The sequence below is a fragment of the Triplophysa rosa genome, linkage group LG11 (genome assembly GCF_024868665.1).
Source record: "Triplophysa rosa linkage group LG11, Trosa_1v2, whole genome shotgun sequence".
Lineage (NCBI taxonomy): Eukaryota > Metazoa > Chordata > Actinopteri > Cypriniformes > Nemacheilidae > Triplophysa > Triplophysa rosa.
The window spans coordinates 23509690-23535148 of record NC_079900.1 but is presented as its reverse complement, the minus strand read 5'-3'; the positions used below and the strand labels follow the sequence as shown (position 1 = coordinate 23535148).

The 25459-nt window shown below is 37.9% G+C and overlaps 2 protein-coding genes across 4 annotated transcripts in view; both read left to right on the top strand.

The window, feature by feature from the left end:
* LOC130562156 (alpha-N-acetylgalactosaminide alpha-2,6-sialyltransferase 2-like) overlaps window positions 1-25459 on the top strand; it is a 178921-nt gene that overhangs the window by 8479 nt on the left and 144983 nt on the right. The gene's annotated exons all lie outside the window — the stretch shown is intronic.
* LOC130562157 (alpha-N-acetylgalactosaminide alpha-2,6-sialyltransferase 2-like) lies at window positions 5-22294 on the top strand. Its single transcript, XM_057347032.1, has 3 exons — window positions 5-1385; window positions 1467-1563; window positions 21109-22294. Exons 1-3 carry the CDS (start codon window positions 1174-1176, stop codon window positions 21322-21324), a joined length of 525 nt encoding a protein of 174 aa, XP_057203015.1. The 5' UTR covers window positions 5-1173; the 3' UTR covers window positions 21325-22294.

Here is a 25459-nt window from a genome sequence, read left to right as displayed (position 1 = left end):
GGGTGCAAACGATATATATATTTAAAACATGAAGCTCAGAAATGACAAACTTCACCGGTACCTAGGGATGGGGAGTCGACTCCAAAAGAGTCGATTCCTCGACTCTTAATGTCCCTAAAGTCGGAATCGACTCTCGTCGACTCTGTCATTTTTAATGTTGTCATTGACTCAAATCAGTTAAATTGTCTTTGTGATTGGTGCAAAGCAATGAATAACATTTAGAAAAATCATGTTTAAGGTGAAAGTCATACCTCCACTCTCTCTGACTGTACACGTTTACATCTGATCCAAAACACCGCGGTAATCAGAGCATGAGAGACGCCTGGTACTCTCACAAAAGGGCATGCAATATTTCCCGTTCATTCTTCACCTTCAATTCTCACATTCTTATTAAAAACTCTGCTATATTTCATCTGTCCCTCTTCAAGCTTTTATTTCTCTAAACAGCTGTCAAGACTTTGTGAGTTGCTTTGAATGAAAGCGTCGCGTTATGCTTAAATGTGAGTCTGTGCGCAGAACTGGACACAAATCAAAATCAAGTTTGTGGAAACAAATTATAAAGCGTTTCATCCAGCTTAAACAGCCAGGAGTCACAAATCATAAATTCAGTTCTTGTTGCTGGGTTATTATTATAACATGTTTGTTGGAGGCATGTTGATCTTTTAAAGCACTTTTTATTGTTAAATGCCCAACACAGAAAGACAATGAGTTACATTAAGAAAAGAACTAGGTCCCACGGCTTTTCACCTTTTAATATATAAATTCCTAAACGAAAATAAATAAATGTTTTAGGCTCGTTTAGTGCGCATTTACGGAGCCTCAATTCAAAACAATGAAACGCTGTGTCCTACAAAACATTCATTTGTGTAACTGTAATTCTCCAAAATCGATGCACTTTAAAAATAATAAAGGAAACTAAATGTTTTTTTTACCATAAGTCTATAGCTACGGTTAGACCTGGGCTGTCATGTCCTCGCGCTGCGTGCGCATGGAGAACCACATCGGTTTAAGACGATTAACTGTCAGCACAAAAACTCACTGTGATAGTGTTCGTTGCACAAATGCATGTGTATTTGCTAGAGATTGGTTGCCAGCCCAAAGTTCCCAAACTTGTGAAGTTACTTCATTTATTTTATATTCGTATTCTCCTGAGCCCGTTTTGAAAGGCAGTAAATGTGGGAAAAAGTAAATGTAAAAAGTGGGAGTCGAGAATCGGAGTCGACTCTAAAAAACCCGGAACCGAACACCCCTACCGGTAACACACCCTTCAAACTAACTGCTGTGATTGATCTTTATATTAGGCCCTCGAGATATTTCGGATTTAATCCTCAGATTCATCAATTCAGAATGATTCATCCACACTTCATTCAGTATGTGACTAAGAGGCGAGTATTGTTTTTAACACATTAATCTACACAGATATACTTCTTGTATTGAATGTAATGAAATGTTTCATTGATTGTCAGGTTTCTGAACTCACCGCAGATGGAGATGTACAGGGATTTCTACATGCCCAGCACAGGTGCACAAATGCTGCTGACCGCTTTACACACCTGTGACCAGGTCAAGAATGCAAACATATTCTTGTCTTTTTACACCTTTAAAAAAAAAACATTTAAATTTAAAAACAGGATCATTGGTAACACTATAATGCAGCGGTCAGACTTGACTTTGAGCATGCGAAATTCTTTCAGACGGCGGTACGAAAATGGGCGGGAGCGATTTCTGTACGCTGTGACGTTTTGATCTTCCATTGGTCTCACGCATTCACGTGAGGCCAATTCACAGGGCAGAGTTCACCAAACCTGAACTTTGCTACGCAGCGAAATATCTTCTGACTCTGTTGTCTCTTGCTATGAGGTCATTAGAAGGCGTTTCTAGCTTTGGTTGCTCTGATAACAGTTAAACAAACCTAACTGACGAGAGACGCATGACGTGAAGGTCCGCTGCTTTACTCCTATTGGTATTCGCTTCCAAAAGTTGCAAATCATTTGCATAAAGTTGAGCAAATCTTTATCACGTTGCTAGACACGTCCACCTCCTGTCAACAACGGTCACTGTTGCTCGTGTCGCTGGATGTCGCTAGACCCATAGCCGCGGGAAGTGGGGGTGCTGCGGGGGCTGCAGCACCCCCTGGCGTCGAGCGAAAGAAAAACTGAAACAGTGTGAAAGATAAACAAATAAAGGCAGAGACTATTTGCACCAGGTCCGCCCACCAGTATGTAATTGGAACAGGCACGTGCAGAGGGGGGTGCTTTGGGGGCTTGAGCCCAGGCCCTTTTTCTTCCTTTAGAGAATGTGCCCTTTTTCTGGGATTTTTTTATTAATGGATATATGTATGTGCGTATGTGTTTCTATTTGCGAACGGCTTTCCCTGGCAAACCATTAGAAAATGTCTGGTCAGGTTGGGAAATGTTGAGAGTTCTGATGCCTTTCTCCCATCCGCGTCTCCACGCAGGCGTGCAGCCTCACATAGTGCGCACGCGCAGCACAGCTGTATGGCCGATGGTGTCAGATTAATTGCGTTTAATCTATGGGGCTCATTATACAACAGACAAAACGCCATAAAAGACGTGCGCTCTGTGCAACCAAAACAGTGTTTTTTACGCCGTCATATGGCCAGACAGTGGCGCAAAAGGCGGCGCTTTTCGGGGAGCCTTAAAACGCCGTTAAATACGGCGTTATGGACGGCTTTTTTACGCGGTTTTTACGGCGTTTGGATGTAAACGTGTTGCTTAATTCTGAACCATTTTGCTCTTTTCTTCCTGCATGCATAATAAAATTGATTGTGAGCCCTGTCAGAGCGTTTCATTGGTTGAATGAACTGAATGAATACGCCCTACTTAACGAGTCAATTGAGTTAAATGGGATTGAATGAACTGGAACATGTCGTTCATGGTCTAATATTCTGTGTTCCATCAATGCAAATTTAGTTACTGAACTTTTCTGAAAAATAAAGATAATGACCTGGTTTAATTTCATTCTAATGTGAAGTAAATTATGTCAAAACAGTTGAATCTTTGTATGGAACATTTAATTACACCAAGTAAATGATTTAAACCATTTAGATTTTAGTAGACTAAATTTAATGTATATTTATTTGACTAAAATGTTTTTCATATTTCGTCGACTAAAACTAGACTAAAACTACAATGATGGGGTTGACTAAAATGTGACTAAAACTAAATTGCATTTTCGTCAAAAGACTATGAATAAAACTAAATCAAAATTTGCTGTCAAAATTAACACTGGTAGAACAAGCAAGGTCGTTCTAATTAAGCTATGTTAACGGAATTTACCGAACCTTAATCTAATAACATAATATATTATTTTATTTGATTAATTTATTACCTATAATAAAGGTAACATAAATAGGTAAGAGAACAAGAGTTAGAAGAGTAATTTATTCGTAACAGAAAACAGTATTTACCTATAATGCAGTTTTGCACAAGTCAGAAACTCCACCCAAACTGAAACTGAGATATCATCCCATATAATTTAAATTATATGAGAGAATGCGGCGTCATACGTCTAAATGCAGATTAAAGGTTGGCCATTACTTTAATCAAAATAATCATTACAAAAAAAATAAAAAAAATAAGCTTGATTGCTTAGCAACCTTAAACTGTATTATTTTTCTGCCCCATGCCGTGGAGGAGCGTGTTTCTCCGCAGCCGGCCTCAACAGACTGAAAACGGACGTTCACCCAAGCATTTAGATATGATTGATTTTACTCGACAAAGCATATGAAACAAAGATAAATAATGACCATGACTCACTCGAGTATGCATGTTCTCCATTTTACATTTTGCACTGAATTAAATTACATTTTAGCATTAACGGAAATGTCCGTAAAATAAAAGAAAATGTACTGGTAATTTTCTGCCAGTACTTTATCTGTTTTAACAGGATTTTTTTACAGTGTATGTAATTACGTTTAATTAGGCCTACTATTCGGAGCAATGGGATCAGTAGGCTTAACCACCATCTTTGTGCAAACCAACTTTTTAAAATTGTTTTGCCTGTAGCTTGTAATTAGCATGCCCGCATCTCATTTTGCCATGTTCTCGCCAGGCTAGGCAGCATGAGTGGGTGAATGCCGCACTTATTTCTATGTGCTGAATAATATTTTTTTCCATTTCAAAAGGAAACGTGGCTGTTTATTGTAAGTTTCTTTGCAGTTCCACGCACGATAGCGTCAGTCTCTTCATGGATGTAAATGGCAAGGCATTTGGCATTGACTTGGGCTGTGTTATATTTTAGTTCATTAGTTCATGCTTGTTACATTACAATCATTGCGCAACATTATTGCGTCTCCTTATAGTCCATCAATTTTTGTAATATGGAAACTAAAATCACATGGGCTACTGATAAAAGACATGCATAGATTAAAAGGCCCCTGTAAGTCGCTTTGGATAAAAGTGTCTGCTAAATGCGTCAATGTAAAATCTATTACTGTTCGTTCGTCCTGTTTATAGCTATTAAAGTCTACTGATGTGTGAGTTCAGCAGCAAAAATCAAGTGCAGATACGGTTTATAAAAAGCTCTCTCATTCCAGACTTTCTTTTCATACTGACCACGCATTAAGTACTGAAATATAAATCTAAAAATGACCAAGCGATACAGATAAACAGAACAAGACCAACTACGTAAAAATTGACTAATGGTTCAAGCGGGTCTCGAACCGGCGTTTGATGCTGTCAGCGATTGCGAGTCGATCACGCTAACAAGCAGACTACAATCCCACAGTGCTCAGCCTCTTCTTAAAGGGAATGCAGTTTACTTTTTACTCTGGCTGACCTCGCTAATACCAGGAGTGATTTCTGGTGTTGGAAATTAGCTAATACAATATTTCAACCGATTGCTTTTTTGCTTTTCACGTAGGCAATACGCGCTATATGTAATACGCAGGATACATTACAATGGGATTGGTTGGCCTTTATACAATTGCTGACCACGTTGTGTAACTTTACATAAGTTTAAAGAGAAGTCGCTTCTTCGGAAAGCAAGCAATGGTTTGTTTAATGTTAGCAAAGGTAACACTGCGCACATAATAAAATCCTGTAAAATGATCAGTGGTAAATTGCTCTGGTCTGGCTCAGTTCACCAGTGAATGGGTGAGAACAGTTCGAATTTACTGGCTGCGGAAATCAGCGGGAGGGGATCATTATACAACACACAAAACGCCGTAAATAACGCGCGCTCTGTGCAACCAAAACGGCGTTTTTTACGCCGTCATATGGCAAGACAGCGGCGCTTTTCAAGCGCCTTAGAATGCCATTAAATACGGCGTTATGGACGACTTTTCGCGCGTTTTTACGGCGTTTGGAATCGCGACGCCATATTTTGCGGCGCAAATACTGTTTAAAACGCTGTCAAAAACGGCGTTCGGATATAAACGCGTTTAATCTATGGCGTAATTCTGACACCATCGGCTTGCCATACAGCTGTGCGTGTAGCACGTTTGGCACATCAGGCAGAGAGCCGCAGAAATGAAGCCCTCCCTCCTTTCCAGTAGCGTTTGTCTTGGTGTGGAGGTGAGTGGTGATGAACAGACTAGCTACATGTGCTTTCGAATTCACACCTAATTATCCAAAAGCCAAACTGCAAATATTGTTTTGCTAACATCCATCATTTATGAGCTAATGAGTAAGCTAATAGCTAAAGTTTCGCTAAGGCTGAGGCAGTATATCATTGGCATACTTGATGGAGAAACGAAAGCTGAATACAGTCAAATTAATAACGTCATCAGAATCGCCTCATTGATATGTAAACCAGGCATTAAGTAATTAAAATGTGCTAACTTGCATACATTTGTCAGGCAATTCAGATGAACAGGATAAACAAAATAACTATAGCATACCACCAGTTATTAGTTAATATGACTTGCATCAAGAATCTTTTCCCTTAAAATGTTATGTTTACATATGCAGATATACTGTATATGTCGCTTGTTTTGGATAATTTAGAAGAAATCTACAGAAGCAAACAGACGAGGGTATAGAAGGCTTAAAACAAACAACTTTATGTGTATTTTGGAAATGTCCTTTCCATTAGAGCAAAAGAAGACATGAAAGCAAAATAGACCAACATCTCAAAATGCCCTGCCTTAAACAATAACTTGATAAGTTTGATGTCAGACTCCTCATCTAATAACTATCCATTTTATATGTTGTGTATGCGCTGATAGATCTAAACTGCCCTCCCTCAAATATGAAACAAAGTTCTTGTCACCATTCGTGTGTGTGTGCGCGTGCGTGGTACAGTAATTATGTGTAATTATAGGTAATAATATTTACAATAATAATAATAATTAGTTAAGCAGCTGTATTTTTGTATTTTGTCAATCATTTTTTGCAGTGTGTTTTAATTATTTTTGCAGGTTTTTTCCTGTAAAACAACAAATTAGCACGAACTGCCTTTTTCAGTTTAATGTGAAGGTCATTGTTTTAATTATTTTGGTGTTATTGGGACAACAAATTATTAGTGAAAATATGTAATTTTCTTTTGTGCAGTCATTTATCCTAAATATATACTTGAAACTTTAGCATAGAAAACATACACAATGTGGCTTAATTTCATGTTGTTGTCTGTTCTTGTGATAAAATTTGTGAATTCTACAGAAGACCATTATTGGAAAATGAAACAATTGGGTGAGTGTGAGGGATTTAAAAAAATAGTTATTTTAATATATTTAACATTTTGTTTGGAAAAAATTAAAACAAATATGAGAAGTGCCCTTTTTTCCACTTGAGCCCATGCCCCTCAAAATGTCTGTGCACGTCCCAGTTCAGCAGCGTCAACCCAGAAAGAAATGCCACTTTCGGAGTTTTGCATGCAGGCCAGCAGAAATGTAAGACAGTTATTTCTTGATTTGAGATTGTGGCTAATAGGTCTACAGGCAATATATGTAACGTTACGGGTTTATTTCTGTGCTGTTGCCGTGCAACACTCAGTTGTGTTTAATCGCGTGACCGGTTTGCCCATGGTTTTTGTTTGGGTGGTTAAGCTGCCGCCGCGCAGCTAGTTTTCGTACAACAGATTTTGCTTTGGCTATAGGCATGCATATAACATGCGTTTATATGGTTGTTTTTATGCTGTATCCTATAATCACACTGGGATCTTCTTTATTCTCAGCAGCAACTAATTTTTGCCTCCGTTATTTATTAACATTAAACTTAAGCGGCTCGCCCATGGCACAGTCATAACACACAGTCATAAAAAAAAATCACAGCACCCCCTGCTCAAAATACGTTCCCGCGGCTATGGCTAGACCAGTGGTTCCCAAACTTTTTGAAAGCAAGGCACCCCTTTGTAGTGTTTATTTTCCCACGGCACCCCAACCCTGATTAAACTTAATGTACATGCCTACATACATATATAAAATTAAATCCAGATGAGCAAACAACAAATGAAGTATAAACCGCTGCATGAATTTATTACAAATACATTACAACGGACATTATATGGAGGTGAAACAAATCATTTAAATTAACCATCGTCATTTACAACTCGATGACACATGTAAGCAAATCTTATAGACTGATATAAACCATTTGCTGTATGTGGGAATCGTTGGAACAAAACATATTAGAATAAAGATTGATACTTAATTCTTTAAATAATAATAAACAACTCGCATTACATTTTTCTTTAGGTTCTTATTTGCTCTGTTCAAACTTGACCATACGACCTAAAAAGGAAACTAAAATACCTGTGCATGATGTAACTGTGTTATGGGTATTTTAATAGGATAGATGTGCCTGCTTTTGGGAGCACAGTCTCTTGATACAGGGGTAGATTGTGGATCGTGCTCCACTGACAGGCGCTGCCTTTTTTTGTTTTTCACACACGCCAGGGATGAGAACGCTAGCTCACACAAGTAGGAGGTTAAAAACGGCAACAACACACTGACGGCGCAGTCTTTCACATTAGCACTTTTGGTGCGCACCTATGGGATTACTTTTGTGTCTTTTTTATTCAATCAAAAATTCTGTTTGAGAGTAAAACTAATTATTTTGTAATTGAAAAATAAAAGATCGCAAAAAAACTCCGAAATTGACAACAAAATTGTTTGCATTGAACTCAACTCTCAACTCAACTTTATTTATATAGCGCTTTTACAATTTTCATTGTTACAAAGCAGCTGCACATGAGACACATTGACTACAAGCAAAACAATCAAAGTTGTACCTGCAAAAACAAGAAAAGGTTGAAAACACAGAAGACAGACACACCCACACACAAAACACTCCACACACAGAACACGCACACGCACCAACACACACAGACACAGAGACACACACACACACACACACGTACGTACACAGACAAGTACGCACACACACACACGCTCAGTGAGAGCACACATTTAGGATAAAGGAGAGAGAAGCACAGGTCAAATATAACAGATAATAAATTCCTATATGCAATATTAATTAAGTAAAACTTTAAGATTCTAAAGCAGCCCCCCCGGTCAGGCAGATAGTGCAAAAACAGTATGCAAACGGTGGCGAGGAACCCAAAACTCTAATCGAGAAAAAAAACCTCAGGAGAACCCAGGCCCAACCAGGGGATTCCAGTTCCCCTCTGGCAAAAGCTGCTGCCTCTGCACAAGCTCCAGAGAACTTGCACAACAAGGCTAAATAAAATAAATAAACTTAATAATAAAATAAATTATAGTTTAAGATTATCATTAATAATCTAATAGCATTTGAAATTTTGTGGTGAAGACATGTCAAGAGACCGCGTCCTTCTTTATCCAGCTCTATCATCTCAGCTCTTGTCAGGTCCCCACTTCCCATTCTCCGCTCTACCATCAGGTCAGGCCATGAACTGCATCCTGCTCGCTGTGGTAACCTTGGAACAATGAGACAAGACTGGCTGAGAGTAGAGTACTGTTCTGTACTCTTTGATGCAACAAGTACATCAGTTGTGTTTTTGGTTCCGGTTGATCTAACTAATGCAGCCTAAACCCTCTGAAGATTTATATTATGGAAGAGTAGTGTATGCAAGATTAAAAAGATGCGTCTTTAGTCTAGATTTAAACTGACAGAGTGTGTCTGCCTCCCGGACAGTGCAGGGAAGACTATTCCAAAGTTTAGGCGCTAGATAGGAAAAGGATCTACCACCTGCACTTGATTTTGAAATTCTAGGTATTACCAACTGACAGGACGCCTGAGAGCGTAATGCACGTGAAGGACTGTAATACAAAAGGAGTTCATTCAAGTACTGAGGAGCTAAACCATGTAAGGCTTTATAGGTAATAAGCAAGATTTTAAAGTTAACGCGATGCTTTATAGGTAACCAGTGCAAGGTTGACAGAACCGGGCTAATATGTTCATACTTTTTTGTACGTGTAAGAACTCGAGCTGCCGCGTTTTGGACCAATTGGAGTTTTTGTAATAAGCCTGCAGGGCAACCACCTAACAGTGCATTACAGTAATCTAGTCTTGATGTCATGAATGCATGAATTAACTTCTCTGCATCTGAGATTGACAGCATATGACGTAGTTTAGATATATTCTTAAGATGGAAAAACGCAATTTTACAGGTGTTGGCGACGTGGCTCTCAAATGACAGATTACTATCGAATAGAACGCCAAGATTCTTTGCTGACGACGAGGGTTTTATGGAACATCCGTCAATAGTTAAACAGTATTCTTGGTTGTTACTTATAGCAGTTTTCGGTCCAATAAGTAACACTTCCGTTTTGTCCGAGTTCAGTAATAAAAAGTTGTTACTCATCCAGTTTTTTATATCGACTATGCATTCCATTATTCGATGGAACTGCTGTGTTTCATGAGGCTTCGAGGAAATATAAAGTTGAGTATCATCAGCATAACAGTGAAAGCTAACTCCGTGTCGCTTTATTATATCTCCTAGAGGTAGCATGTATAATGCGAAGAGCAGAGGCCCTAAGACTGAGCCCTGTGGTACACCGTACTGGACTTGCGATTTGCGTGACACCTCATTGTTTATTGCTACAAATTGAAAACGGTCGGATAAATAAGATTTAAACCATTTCAAAGCTATTCCCTTAATGCCGACATAATTTTCGAGTCTATGTAGGAGTGTGCTGTGGTCAATGGTATCGAATGCAGCACTAAGGTCTAGCAGCACCAATAACGAGATACAACCTCGGTCAGACGCCAATAGCAGATCATTTGTAACTCTGATCAAAGCAGTCTCTGTACTGTGACATGCTCTAAATCCAGACTGGAATTCTTCATTGATGTCATTCCTTTGGAGGAAGGAGCATAATTGAGTTGAAACTACTTTTTCCAGAACTTTAGATATGAAAGGTAGATTCGATATAGGCCTGTAGTTCCTTAGTTCTCTAGGGTCGAGTTGGGGTTTTTTGACAAGGGGCCTTATAACAGCCACCTTATATGCTTTAGGCACATGTCCTAATGTCAGAGATGAGTTAATAATACCAAGAAGAGGATCTATAATTTCTGGGAGCATCTCTTTCAGTAGATTTGTAGGTATAGGGTCTAGTATGCATGTTGTTGATTTAGATGATCTAATAATTTTAGACAGCTCATCTTGATCTACGGTATAAAATAATTGCATTTTCTCCTTAAGGGCGCTGTAGTTAGTTTGTTCAGCGGGTTTCACTTCTGATTGCATTGTTATAATTTTTTCTCTAATATCTTGGATTTTATATGTGAAGTAGTTCATAAATTCATCACTGCTATGCTGATATACAGGATCAGAAGTCACTGACGATTTATTTTTTGTTAATTTAGCCACCGTGTTAAATAAAAACCTAGGGTTGTGCTGGTTTTCTTCTATTAGTGATGAAAAGTAGGCGGATCTAGAAGTTATTAGGGCTTTCCTGTATTTTCGAATACTATCCTTCCATGCTGTACGAAATACCTCTAATTTAGTTTTCTTAAAGTTGCGCTCCATTTTTCGGGCCGCTTTCTTTAGAGCCTGAGTGTGTTCATTATACCACGGTGTGGGGCTGCCATTTTTAATCTTCTTTAAACGTAGTGGAGCAACTTTGTCTAGCGTTACCGAGAAGGTGGAATTAAAATTTTCAGTGGTAATGTCAAGATCTTCAACGTTATTTCTCATGATTTGAGACAATTCGGGCAGATTATCGAGAAACGCATCTTTGGTATTATTTTTGTAACATATTTGTAACAATGAGTTTTATTTGCAGCCGTAGGCCAGTGAAGCAAACATAATACCAGATAATGATCCGAAATGTCTTCACTCTGCTGAAGGATTTTAACGTCGTCCACATTTATACCGTAAGACAGTATTAAATCTGATATGATTAAATATTGAAAGTATGAAAGTATGATTACGAAGGTGAGTGGGTCCTGACACATGTTGACTAATGCCCATGGAGTTAAGAGTGTCTTTGAAAGCCATTCCTAAGGCATCTATAACGTTATCTACATTCAACTACATTCAATCTACAAGTCATTATACACACACATATACTAAAATATTTCCAATTAATGTTTTTAGTAATTTATTGAAGTAACAGAATAAATGTACTAAAATCATACGTGTTTTTTTCATTTTTATATTGACTACTTTGGGAAGTATATTGAAGGTTATTCATATATTAAACATATATTAAACCTGTTCAGTAGTGACGTTATACTAAATAATAAAATCAGTTATGTCTGTACTATTATGTGTCAACATTTTTGAGTAAATGTTTAATGTCTGTATACACTGAGTGAATATTATTAAACGAAAGAATGGTAATACTATCAGTGTAAGACTGTTGCCTGTATAAAACCAGGGCGAGCAGGCTAATCTCACTCAAAACTAACTTTATCGCGCTGAGACAGCAATCATAAAACAACTTAAGTTAGTTCAACAGACTCTAGAAGCTAAAGCTACTATCTAAGGCTAAGCTATCAAGCTACTAGCTATGAAAACTATACAGAGGTGTCACTAGTACAGTAGCCAACGTTGCATAATTAGATTAAAACATGAATGCTTACACACGAGCTATCCACATTTATGAACTTAGAGGATCAAACATTAAATAAGATATTATAAAGAGCAAAAGTACCTTGCAAATGATGCTCTTCATACCGCTACCCCGCTCTGGCGGCCATGATGGCGGCTAGTGGGCGTGGCACTTCGATTGAAAGTCACCAATAAGAGAGGTCTTTCATCCTGGAGTGTAGAGACCGCCCACTGAGATGCAGCCTTATTCGCAAGCAAAACTTTTCAACTCGCAAGCAAAACTTTTCTACGGAGCCCGTCTGGTCACCCCACGGAGAAAAAAAAACAAGACCCGCAAATCCGTGGCCACAGTTTTGTAATTCGTTCCCTCAGTTTACAAAACCGTGCTCTCGGATTAATAAACTGTACCCACGAGTTTACAATCCGTGCTCTCGGTTTTGTAAACCGTCCCCTCAGTTTTTGAAATCTGTACCCACGAATTCATCTGTGCCCACGCTTTCGCAATCCGTGCGCACGGTTTTGCAAACTGTAGCCTACTCGCGGAATTGAAGCCTCTGTCTGTCAACAGAACAAGCTCCTTCCTACAGGAACATTAACCAATATTGTATACTGTTTTATATATAAATTGTCCTAATGTGTTTACACACGAGTGCGTGGCGCATATAAAGCATGCGTTCATTGCCGCGTTTCACTGGCATAAAGTTGGAATGACATTAAACTTTCGTGAATTTAGGGACCATCTCTAAAGTACACATTAAAATACCTTTTTCCAACTTCAATGGCATTTAAAGGGAATGATTTATACCCACAAGACTAACTGTACAGTGTTCATGTGTGTGTCAGCTATAATGCACACCTTTTAGATTATTTATATTTATTATAATAAACAGTTAAATCAAATGCAAATATTCTTATGTGTTTCACTCAGTGCTCGAATTGAGTCAAGTCTTATGGGGGGTCCCCACCATAAGATTTTTTTTGGGTGGGGGTTAGTCTCGCAATATACAATTTATACAAAATACACAATATATTTGATCATAATATGCATAATTATATAATATTTATTAAAAACAGGCTTAAATAAAAGAACGGGCTTCTTTTACTGTATTTTGGATCAAATCAATGCAGGCTTGGTGAATAGAAATGACTTTTGAACAGTAGAGTACGTCCAACAGAATAATTCTAGCATTATTTACCAATGTAGTATTTACTATTTTCCCTAAAAACTTCTGGGGTGTATTCCAGAAAGCAGGGTTAATTTACCGTCAGCTAAACCCTGAACTCTCGGTTGATTAACCCAAACCTTGCTTACTCGGGTATGTCGGTTCCAAATCACCTGAGAAGAGTTAGTGTAATCAACCTCCCGAAAGATACCCAGAGTTACAGAAACAACATGAAGACATTGTCAATGGATCACAGATTTCACGAGTCACCATGGAAACGGCAGGGAAGCTTAAAGTTTTTGACTGTAAAACAACGTTATAAATCAGAGTTTTTTTTACAGACTTAAATCTGCATCAGTGTATAAAGTGCGGGATAAAAATCATAAAATTAAATTATTTAGGTTATGGAATTATTTAATTAAAGATATACATATTTTAAATATATGCACTATTTTTATACTATAATATTTAAAATATATACTCATCATGGCTATCTTTGTTACATAAACTGTAGATTTGTTGAGATGTTTGTAACTGTAATTTTAACGTGTTTACCATGGTATTTTACCAAAATTGTGTTGTGTATCACATTGGTAATTTTGAAGGCAGTATTAAACCTCTTTTTTGTTCCTTCTCTGTATGTTCCTTAAAAAATCTACCTTTATTTGGTTTTCTGAAAACTGATTTTGCATTGTATCAGCTTTATTTGCAACAGTTGCTGATGTAGTCATATTAATAGAGACTCTTTTCATTCTAGAAACTACTACATTGGTCATAATTTTGGAAAAGAAATTGTGCAATGCTTTTCAGTACTCTACACTATGTATGATAATTAATTTACAGCAGAGGATGAAGGTCTGCTGTGACATGAGGTAGAGGTTTCAAATGTTAGGCGCAGTCATATATACATAATAATCATGTAGCCTTTATATATCCCTTTCAAATACACATACATTTAGTTTTTTGTTTGTTTCTTTTGACTTTGTTTGCTAAAAGGCCATGGCTTTCCAAATGTTAAAAGAGGTGGAAACGGCCTATCCTGAAAGGCTTATTTTAATTTGGAGAAAGGCCTTTCAATACTAAACTGTAGGAGGAGGCTCAGGATCAGAAAGACATTTTTATGGAATACAGTCAGTATGAAAAACCTTAAGTCTAAGTTTTTTATGTATTTTTTTATGTAAATGGATTTAAAATATAATAAGAATTTAAATATGTGAACAATATGCCATGGTAATCCCATTGGGGGGTCACCTAATAAAGCCTTGGAAACCTGCCAGCCTGGGAATCGAACTTGCAACCTTTGAAGTTTTAAATCTGGCTCTCTGACCATTAGGCCACAACTTTTTTTGACCCAATGCATCAAATATTGCATAATAAGTGGACAAGAGTAATGATATGCAATCCTCGGGAGTTAAAATACTTCACTATTAACATCCTTTAACTGTTGGAAATTGTAAGATGTGTATATTTATCCAGTGATATTTGGAGATGTTTAAATAAACCTAATTCAAAGTATATACAATATTTAATATAAATAGCCTACATGAAGTTTAACAATAACAGTTTACATTATTTTATCATTTTAAAAGGTTAAATAATAAAGTTAATAAAAATATTTGTTGTGAATGCTAAATTGCGATGGGTGAGATTGGAAAAGTAATTGTAATATTGCTGTAAAATTATAATATATTATACGTAATCTGTGCTTCTACACCCACTTGACGCTCATCAAAATGCACACATGCGCAGACAACCCCTAAAGCTTAGTGACATTTCCTTCAAATGAACTAACCCTGAAACATAACCTGCTCCGGAGCAGGTTATCTTCAGAGAGTAAGTTGCTATGGTTACTTGCATACCCTGAAAGTTATCTCCATTTTTGGAACCGAAAGTTGGGGTTATCTGCTAACTAACCCTTAAACTTACCCGGGTATGTCACATAACCAGCTTTCTGGAATACACCCCTGGATGATTGACACTTTGTTATAATAATGTTTGTTCCAAAAGACTTGTTTAAATGCAAGAAACTAGTTAGATAATTAAAAGATATTAGATATTAAAAATATAAATTGTGACAAGACCGGCTGTCAGTCTGTGTGTTAGTGTTGTGGGGATTTTTCAACGATTTCAGTGCAGTTTACATAGTTACGTCCAGTAGGTGGCAGCAAGGGACTGTTATGAGTGAGTCTGTCAGTCAGCAGACTAGTCAACCATTTCAGTCCAAAAGTCTGCTTTATTCAGGAACTAACTATGGCTATCAATATGTCAATCATAGCTATTTCAAGAGTGAATCCCGCATTAATATGCCGATGTAATTCCCGAAACTTTGCAGCGTGTATGTGGCCGTTAGTCTTAGCAGCATGAAAAGCAAGTTTTATACAATTCTGAATGGATTATATATAGCACAGAAACCGCACAACGAGCACTCCCTTTATAATTACTAAAAAGCTGTCACTCATCTTCATCGAGACTTCTAGCTCCCCAAAACCAGGCCTAATAATAGTTTACGCAAGGAATACAAAAGCCCCAACATGGAGTTGATAAATATAGTGGAAACTTGGAAAGATATATATAGAGAGAAAATTACCTCTCAAAAAAGTTGAAGCTTCCTCTTTCCGACTGCGAGTGGAGGTTTATTATTCTCCATTTTTCAGCTGAAGTTAGCTTCACCGGAGCGACGCCAATCAAGCAGTCATGTCAATGATGTCCTGCGCTTAGCGGTCTTTAGATGTGGGGCGGGGCATTTAAAATTTAAAGAGACATGACAACTAGCCCATAAACAAACTTAATATAAATGATTGTAAATTCATTTAATTCAGATATTAAATAAAAATATCTGAGGGACCCCCCTAAGTCTATTTTTTACTTCTTATGGGGGGTCCCTAATGCCTTATGGGGGGTCCCGGATCCCCCCAGCCCCCCTCAATTCGAGCACTGGTTTCACTGCTGTATGGGCTCATACATAAATATACACATTTTAAAGCTCAATAGCATTTAAAGGGAATGACTTCCCTGACTAACTGTAAAGTGTTCATGTGTGTGTGAGATAGAATGCACACCTTTTAGATTATTGATATGTATTAAAATAAACTGTCAAATCACATGCAAACATTCCTATGTGTATAATGGTCTCATACACAAATATACCATTATTTAAAGCTCAATAGCAATACGTATAGGAATATGTACATATGATTTGATGGTTTATTTTAATACTCAATAATCTAAAAGTTGTGCATAATAGCTGACACACACATGAACACTGTACAGTTAGTTTTGTGGCTATAAATCATTCCCTTTAAATGCCATTGAAGTTGGAAAAAAGTATTTTAATGTGTACTTTAGAGATGGTCCCTAAATTCATGAAAGTTTAATGTCAAACCAACTTTATGCCAGTGAAACGCGGCAATGAACGCATGCTTTATAAGCGCCACGCGCTCGTGTGTAAACACATTAGGACAATTGATATATAAAACAGTATACAATATTGGTTAATGTTCCTGTAGGAAGGAGCTTGTTCTGTTGACAGACAGAGGCTTCAATTCCGCGAGTAGGCTACAGTTTGCAAAACCGTGCGCACGGATTGCGAAAGCGTGGGCACAGATTATGAATTCGTGGGTACAGATTTCAAAAACTGAGGGGACGGTTTACAAAACCGAGAGCACGGATTGTAAACTCGTGGGTACAGTTTATTAATCCGAGAGCACGGTTTTGTAAACTGAGGGAACGAATTACAAAACTGTGGCCACGGATTTGCGGGTCTTGTTTTTTTTTCTCCGAGGGGTGACCAGACGGGCTCGGTACTTTTCGACCCGCAAAAAAAAGACAGCAGAAAAGAGAGCAACATTTGTGGTTTCGTGATGAAAAGTTTTTGAAGTGCACAAAGAAAGATGAAACATTTCAAAGATTTGCACGCAATGCAAACAATTTTGTTATCAATTTCGGAGTTTTTTTTGCGATATTTTATTTTTAAATTACAAAATAATTAGATTTACTCTCAAACACATAATTTTTGATTGAATAAAAAGACACAAATGTAATCCCATACGCACCCGGGTTCGATTAAGGTTAGAGTTCGGTTCGTTTGTTTGATGTGAAGGCTGTCTTCTGAACCCGGGTGCGCACCTGCGAAGTGTAGAACTACCCGAGTCCGCTTAAAAAGGGAGGTCTGGGTGCAGTTCACGTGAACTACAGTAGGCTTCGCTGCTGATATGAACGCAATTGTACCAAATCGCGGAAGTGAACCGCTATTATTATTTGGTAAAATGTGTGCTTGTTTCAGTCACTTTTCTGACGAGCGTGACTGACGCGCGCCAAGCAGAGAGCTGTATCTGTATGTCTCATTTCTGTGCGCCTTCAGCGTTCTTAAGAGCATTTGCTACGGTGGCCTACTAGTGCACATGACAACGAAATTTAAAAAGCAAATATAAGTTCACAACACAACGCAATCAAGCCACAACACAACGGAATCGAGTCACAACACAACGGAATCGAGCCACAACACAACGGAATCGAGTCACAACACAACGGAATCGAGTCACAACACAACGGAATCGAGTCACAACACAACGGAATCGAGTTACAACACAACGGAATAGAGGCACAACACAACGGAAATGCTCCCGACCACTAGGGGGCACTTTCGGCATGATAAATTAGGTCATGCCGGGTAGGAGGTGCGCGTTTTACTGGGGGTTGTTTTAGTGGTTTTGGTAGCCTTTTGCTTGTGTAAAGCATTTAAAAGGAAAGTGTGCTCTACTGTGGAAAAACTGAATGTCAATGGCAAACAATCTCATATGAACACATTTGCACAGCGCTTTTGAATGCTTGATTTTGATTGGCCAGTCATGACATTCTAATGTATGTTATGGCCCTTTCACCAGACTTGGCAGTTGGACAGAGTTGCTGCATTGCTGCTGTCTCTCATAGTGAAAATGTCTCTGGGCGGACGTTCAAGGTCACTAACCAGCCTTAAGTTGATGTATATTAATTTTTGCGGTAATGACAAATACTAATGACGCTCATTTTAGGCACAGTTTACTATGACATTTTACACGTATCGTGTATTTTAACTTGCAAATCAACCCACTCTGTATTCTTTATTTAAATCTCTGTATTTGTCTTCTTTTTGTTAGGTCATATAACTTCGGGAATTCCATTATTAAAACTATGTTCTCCGTGTTTTGAGCTCACTAAAATGTTGACAGGTTAAAGCCAGCGTGGATGCCGTTCACAAAAAGAGCGCTTGCGAAGAGTCGTGCCAGTGGAAGGATTTTGGGCACCGCTTGCGCACCACCTCCGTGCCGCCAACGAAACCCTCGCGTTTTGCAGCTTACCGCATGTCTCCCACTGGAAATGAGCTATAGACATTCACGACTGCCACTCAAAACTAATAACAGAGGATAATCCCGGTGCTTCGAATCACATTTACACAAACATCATATATACTGTAAATACACCATAAGATTATATTTGCATTGCATTGTCGCCTATTTGCATTGGCATTCTGCCTTAACAACCAGCATATGAGTTAACCTCCGCTGCTTCAATATAGCTAGCCTACATAATTTGGATTGAAAGAATGAATTCCAAAACCTCCACCGACATATCGTAGACTCGTAGAGTTTTTTTTTAACTGTGCATATGTGTTTAAATGATTTTAAATGCTAGAAACTGTATTGTGAGCTATACATTGGTCGTATTTACAATAGGCTAAGCGTGTAAATGAAATGATTTCTTTAACGTTGAAATTAAAGAATTAATGTTTTTCATGCTTTGCTTCTATTGTGTGTATATGAATTGAAATAATCAAGACTTTAAATGACTACGGCCAAAAACGATTTAATCAAAAATTAAACGATGAGCATTGAAAGGAAAATATTTAGTTTTTTTATTTTATTGTATTACTTATTTTCTTTGGTAAATGCAGAACAACAAACAGCAATGATGTGCATTAAAAACAAATTCCTTGATTACACGATCTTTAGCTAAATATTGTCAAATGGAATACGGAAATAAATGGCTGTGTCCACATTTATTTATGATTGTATGCATTATTTAACCTTTGGTTAAATAATTTATATTTACCATGCCATTTATATTTGCCTTAATTTATATTTACCATGGCCACCTGCCACTGACATTATGAATGCACTTGAAACGATGAGGAACAAGACAGGAAAAATTTGAGAAAATCTGACAAAATACAACTGAATAAGCTATTATTGGGATATTATTATATAGATGTTTTTAAATGACAAACACGGCTGTTTTCAAGGAAAATACACGTTTTATTATTTACAAATGCAAATTATTTACAAAAACCACACAGCAGCAGGTGCAATTACAACGAAACGTTTTCCTTCATGAAAAAGGATAGCCATCTTAAGCTAACATATTGTCAATCGAAAATAAAAGCTATAGTTTACGCTGTGTGTGTGTGTGTGCGTGTGTGTGTGTGTGTGTGTGTAAGGGTACAGAAGAACATACAGTCTTGTTTTAAACATGGCTAAGCAATCAAATTTCGATCCAGCGATCAAAACACGTTGTATTTTTTATTATTATTTTGATTAAAGTACTTTTCAACTTTAAAGGTTTTTTAACGGACGCAAATTTCGGACTCAATGTGCAATGGGCTTAAGTCTGCATTTAGATCCAGACAATGCCACAGTCTCCTATCTCAGTTTCAGTGAGCAAGCTCTGGACTTAAGTCTGCATTCGTTTTTTTACTGTTACGAATAATTGATTACTCTATTAAATATTGTTTTCATTACCAATTTATTTAACCTTTATTATGCATGCATAACCTCTAAAACAATTAACGCATAACCAAGTGTAAATAAACGTGAGCATTGCGGTTTTATGACTAACGAAACGGGAATATCTTGCTAATCTATATAAGGTTGCTCATCTATATCAGTAAATAGATCAATAGATTTGTTGGTTTAGCAGAAAGTCCAGTCGTCATCAGTAATTTAATGTGTTAATGTGTATAGTGGTCTTAAGCAGTCGTGTGCTGTTTTCTGACTAGAATCCGCTCCAGTTGAAAGAAAAAGTCTTAGAATGTTTGTCCTCGGCTTTAATAATCAGCTTGAAAATCCTTAATGCTCTCCCGGATCTCTCTCCCACTGCTGTCTGCACTGAACCAAGCACGGAAGTGCCGAATGTGCCCATAAAAATATAGAACAATAATAAGAACTTTGGTGCCCCCTAGTGGTCGGGAGCATTTCCGTTGTGTTGTGGCTTTATTCCGTTGTGTTGTGGCTTTATTCCGTTGTGTTGTGACTCGATTCCGTTGTGTTGTGGCTTTATTCCGTTGTGTTGTAGCTTGATTGCGTTGTGTTGTGAACTTATATTTGCTTTTTAAATTTCGTTGTCATGTGCACTAGTAGGCCACCGTAATTTGCAGTACATTCATAGACGAAAGTTCTATTATGTACTGAAGCTTTGGAAACAAAACATATGTATAAAAGTGAAGCGAGCACTAGGGGTCGGACAAGGCAATCGTGAAAGCAACCTGAGATAGCTAGGACGCGCCCACATGAGCGCGCATCAGTACAATAGGCGGAGCGGAGCCATTCTCTAGGAACAGTCCAAGTGGCAGTAAAAATAATATTTAAACTTTACATATGTATGAAATATGTTTTTTTTCGTGTATTTTCAGTTTCGTTTGAACATGCTCATATGTTGGTGTTTTGATATATTTTTAAATATATGATGTAAAAAAATATTTTTATTTGTTACTGGAAAAAAGATGAGATTCGGCGGCACCCCTAGCCAGGCACCCACTTTGGGAACCACTGCGCTAGACTACCATTGAAATGAATTACCCTTAAATGAACATTTTATGTTACACGCTGCTATTCAGAATGTGGCTTTACTGAGCCACTGGACCTGTATGTAGAAACTGAAATGAACTGGATTCATTGCATTGACTTGAGTTCATGTGTAGCGTTTTAGAAGGTCCAACTGTTGAAAAATGCCTGTTGTGTCTCTTCTCTTTCAGGTGTCGGCGTACGGCTTCATGACAGACAATTATGAAGACTTCTCAGATCATTATTATGACTCAGAATACAGGCCTCTGGTTCACTATGCCAACCATGACCTGAGGATGGAGGGCTGGCTCTGGAAGTTACTGCACACTCATAAAGTCATGTGGCTCTATCAGAGATATAAAAAAAGAAGTGATGTCACACACAGAAAGAATTCAGCTCATGTCTGAAGTGCTTCTATTTTTATCCTGATAACACAATGAAAGAAATTGAAATTGTGATGTCATTAAAATAAAAATGATTTTTTTTATACTTTAGAACTAACTGTAGTGTTTACTGTGTCTCAGTATGATGCAAATGATGGAGCTTCAGTGAGTGGCGTCAGGTGTCAGAACATTAGATTGTGATTGTACTGAATTCACAGAACTGGATGTTCATGAAATGATCGAATTTTGTGTTTGATAAGAAAGTCATGAGGGTTTGACACAAAGATGGCATGGCAGAAACCATGTGTTGTAATGTAACGCAGTAAAAATACTTAAGTACAGTACTTAAATATTTTTTTGGTAGTATCTGTACTTTACTTGAGTCTTTATATTTCTGCAGACTTTTACTCCACTACATTTCCTGAACAAAATGTATACTTTTACTTTGATACATTTTCCCTAAGCATGTTCATTACTACAAAATAAAAGAATAGAAACAGAATTGAAATAGACAAGTCCGGTCACCATGACAATGCTGAACTAATCATTGGTTAAAGCTCAATATGCAAGTGCAAAAAGGTGCTCACTGCGGTTAATTTCAACTCAAGGTTTTAATATGCTGCTGCTTTTAAAGACAGCATTTTTTTTCAGTTTCAATGAATGATCAAATGACTTCGTTGTTACTGTGAGGGAAATGCAAGGAAGGAAATAAGTAAGGGCCAGACAGATTTGCTCTGATTTTGTTCCAAGTTGTTCTGGGAGGGAACTATCCTTTAAAAAAGTTTATAAAGTTTGGCAACATGTTGTTCCAGATAAAACACTAGTTTGAGACAGAGCTTTTTCAAAGTTGTAAATTTCTATGTAAGCACCATTTTTGATCTTTATGCTAAAAATATAAACACGTTTGCTTCAACTTTACTTAAAGTATCAAAAGTACTTTTTTTATTAAATCTTCTTAAGTACAATATTTATCTGTTACTTTAAGACTTTTACTCAAGTCATATTCTAAAAGGTTACTTTCACTCAGAGTCAGAGGGGGATGCTATGTTAGTGGGGGGGGGGGGTTTATGGGATCAGAATTGTTGCAATATTCTGAATAAATAAACTATGATCTGCAAATAAATATAGAGAGTTTCACAAACATTTTTTAAATCCACATATGCACAAAAAGCGAACCATAAATATATGTTAGACGTTCCACAACAAGAAATGGAATTCACCAATAAATAAATGAGATTTGCAAATAAAAAATATTTACAAATGTATTTTAATGGCATTTATTTGTCGCTTTCTGCACATTTGTGGATCGCTTTCTGTGCATTTGTGAATCGCTGCACGCATTTGTGGATGGCTCTCTGTGCATTTGTGGATTTTGAAACATTTCTAACATCAAGACGTGCTCACAATCCACAAATAGGTGGACTCCGCCCACTATCTACGCAAGCCAATCGGGTAATTTCCGCTTTCGTTGTCCAATAGGGCACGTTCTAACTTCAGCCAATCACGTTTTGCTCTGCACTAAGATTCAGGGTGCTAACATGGCGGCTAGTGGCGGTCTAAAATGCGTGATATACTAAGAAATGTGAATGGCCTCTTCTTTATACTACTCAGTAATGATTGCTTGTGTTTCTATGCATTGTCCATATGTTAGTAACAAACGACTGAGACGTTTATGACTTGATAACAGCGTGCACGGACTGGGGTGGACAATCCCGGTGACTGGGGACTGATTTGGTCTGCTGCAAGCCAGCCGTTTTATTGTCTTTATGTACCAAAGTGATTGTAACAACGTTCAATAGAAGGGAAGGAAGGAGGCGGGAACCGGCGAACATTTAACAAACTTTAATGAAAAATAAACAAACAAAAACACGGAAGTAAAAGGCCACACAAACATAAATAAAACTTAACATTTCCGGGCCCGGTCCTCTCTCGTCGGCAGTCCCGTCGCTCGTCCTCTTATGCTCCCTAGCTCCCCGTGAGGCATGCGGGACCGGTGCGCGTACAGCTGATACTCATTATCACTCACGCCACCGGCCCCGCCTTCCTGCCCCACGGCTCTCGTCCCGCCTTCCTCGCTACAGTGATAAATTCCGATTTTGGCATTCGATAAAATATAATCTGTTTCCCCGATACTGCATGGGTAAGCAGCTAGTTCGCGCCGCACACTCAGCGTGGCGTGGAGTTTCAAGGTGCGCAGAGTTTGTATTGCAATGCGCACTGCAGCTGTCGGTGTAGGCTACTACCAGCCAGGGCCGGATTATCCAATGGGCATTATGGGCACAGGCCCAGGGGCCCATGCGTGCTTGGGGCCCAAGAAAGGGGGAGAAAATGTTTTCGCTATATTCATTCTGCCGTGTGCCTCTCTGGCCGCACACACGCAAGTGCGCACACAAAAACGTGTTTCTAACGTACGCAAGTCTGTCTCTTGATTTAGTAACTTTTACAAGCCCTTTAGCAGCTTTTGTTCAGAAGCACAATGCGATAAATCAAGCGACTTTCCGATAAACTTTAGCTTTCAGTGGGAAGATGTCCCCCGCGAGCGCAAGGTCTCTCTTTGAGTACAAAACAGCGTTTCCAACAACCTGTCACTGTTATCCACTGTTTGAATGTGTAAACATGAACCCATTTCGCCTGTAAATATGCACATGGTTACCATGACAGAGGCTGTGTGAAAGAATATAGCCAAAATCGCCGCTTTTTATAAAAACTGAAATGATGTAAATGAGAACGGCTTTATTGTTGTGAATATAAGATATAGGTTAAGTTAGAATACCCTCACGGTTGTCTTTAAAATCTTAAAAAGGTAAGAGTTTTTTTTTTTACATGTATTTGGTGTGTCTTCGCCAATAATGAATTTTATATTGATATAATGTTGATCAGGTCTAACTGCCTTAATTTACCGATTTTTAGCCTAAGTTAATAGAAAATCCAGAGTGCTTTTACATACATTGCAAAATGTTTACTCGTAACAGTATAACTAATATTCGTTAATGCCGTTTACCATTACACGCTTACATACTGTAAGAACGTGAGTGGCGAAGTGCTTGTTACACAAATAAAGTTGAACAAATGGACAAATTACTCTTATAGTATAATCATTGACAAAATCTGCCCTTTTATTCTTAGAAAAATGAATATGTTTATGTATGTGGGGGGCATACAAGACACTTGTGCCCAGGGGCCCCTGAATTCTTAATCCGGTCCTGACTACCAGTATAACGATGGCAGAATTAACGTGGCGGTATTTCTATGTCATTCATAATTCAAAATAAAACGTGATTTAATCAGTCATCTCTGTTTATCCCATTCCTGAATGATCTCTGCTGCTGTGGCTAAACTGTTCTGTATAGGCTACTGTCTAACTCTTTGCCATGACAAAAATGATCACTGTAAGAAACACTACCCATAACATTAACAATAGTAAGCGTTGTCTTTATAGTGGTAGCAGTGTAAAGTAGACTATATTGCAAGATGACCATGTGGGACAATTCTGTCCACAATTCCCCACACAGAAATACTGTAGTAGTATAATACATTTACTATCATAACAGCTCATATAAAGTTTCCCATAATAACGCAAAGAACATACATCAGAATTAGAAGGAGCTTTATTGCCCAAATGTTCTCTACGCACGAGGAATTTGTCTTAGTGACAGAAGCTGCCAGTGCACATACAGTTGAAAGTGACAAGTGACGAGACACAGGTAACAAAATATAAATAAATAAATATGTAATAGACAATACACAAGTATATGCGGGTCATAGTGTCAAAATGATTGACAGGTATGATTGATGGGGTCATTGACCTTTGCGGAGGGGGGTGTTGAATTACTTCCGGACCACCCACGTTGCGAGGGACTGCCCACTTTGCGTTGACCTTTGACCGTATCCGCCCCTTAGTGTGGTACCGCCCACGTCGTGTTGAACTTTTGACCGTGCCCTCACGTCCCATTTTTCCGGGGCATGTATTAGGGCATGTTTTAGGATGTATTGCTACATATCTTTAGCATGAATGAAAATATGTAATTTAAAGGAGATGATGAGATCATTATTAATACGCAATCATTGGTTATTTAAACACCGTTTAAAAATAATAATGAATAAGACAACAACTACACAAACACTGTTTGAATAAACAAACAGGTTTAAATGAATAATC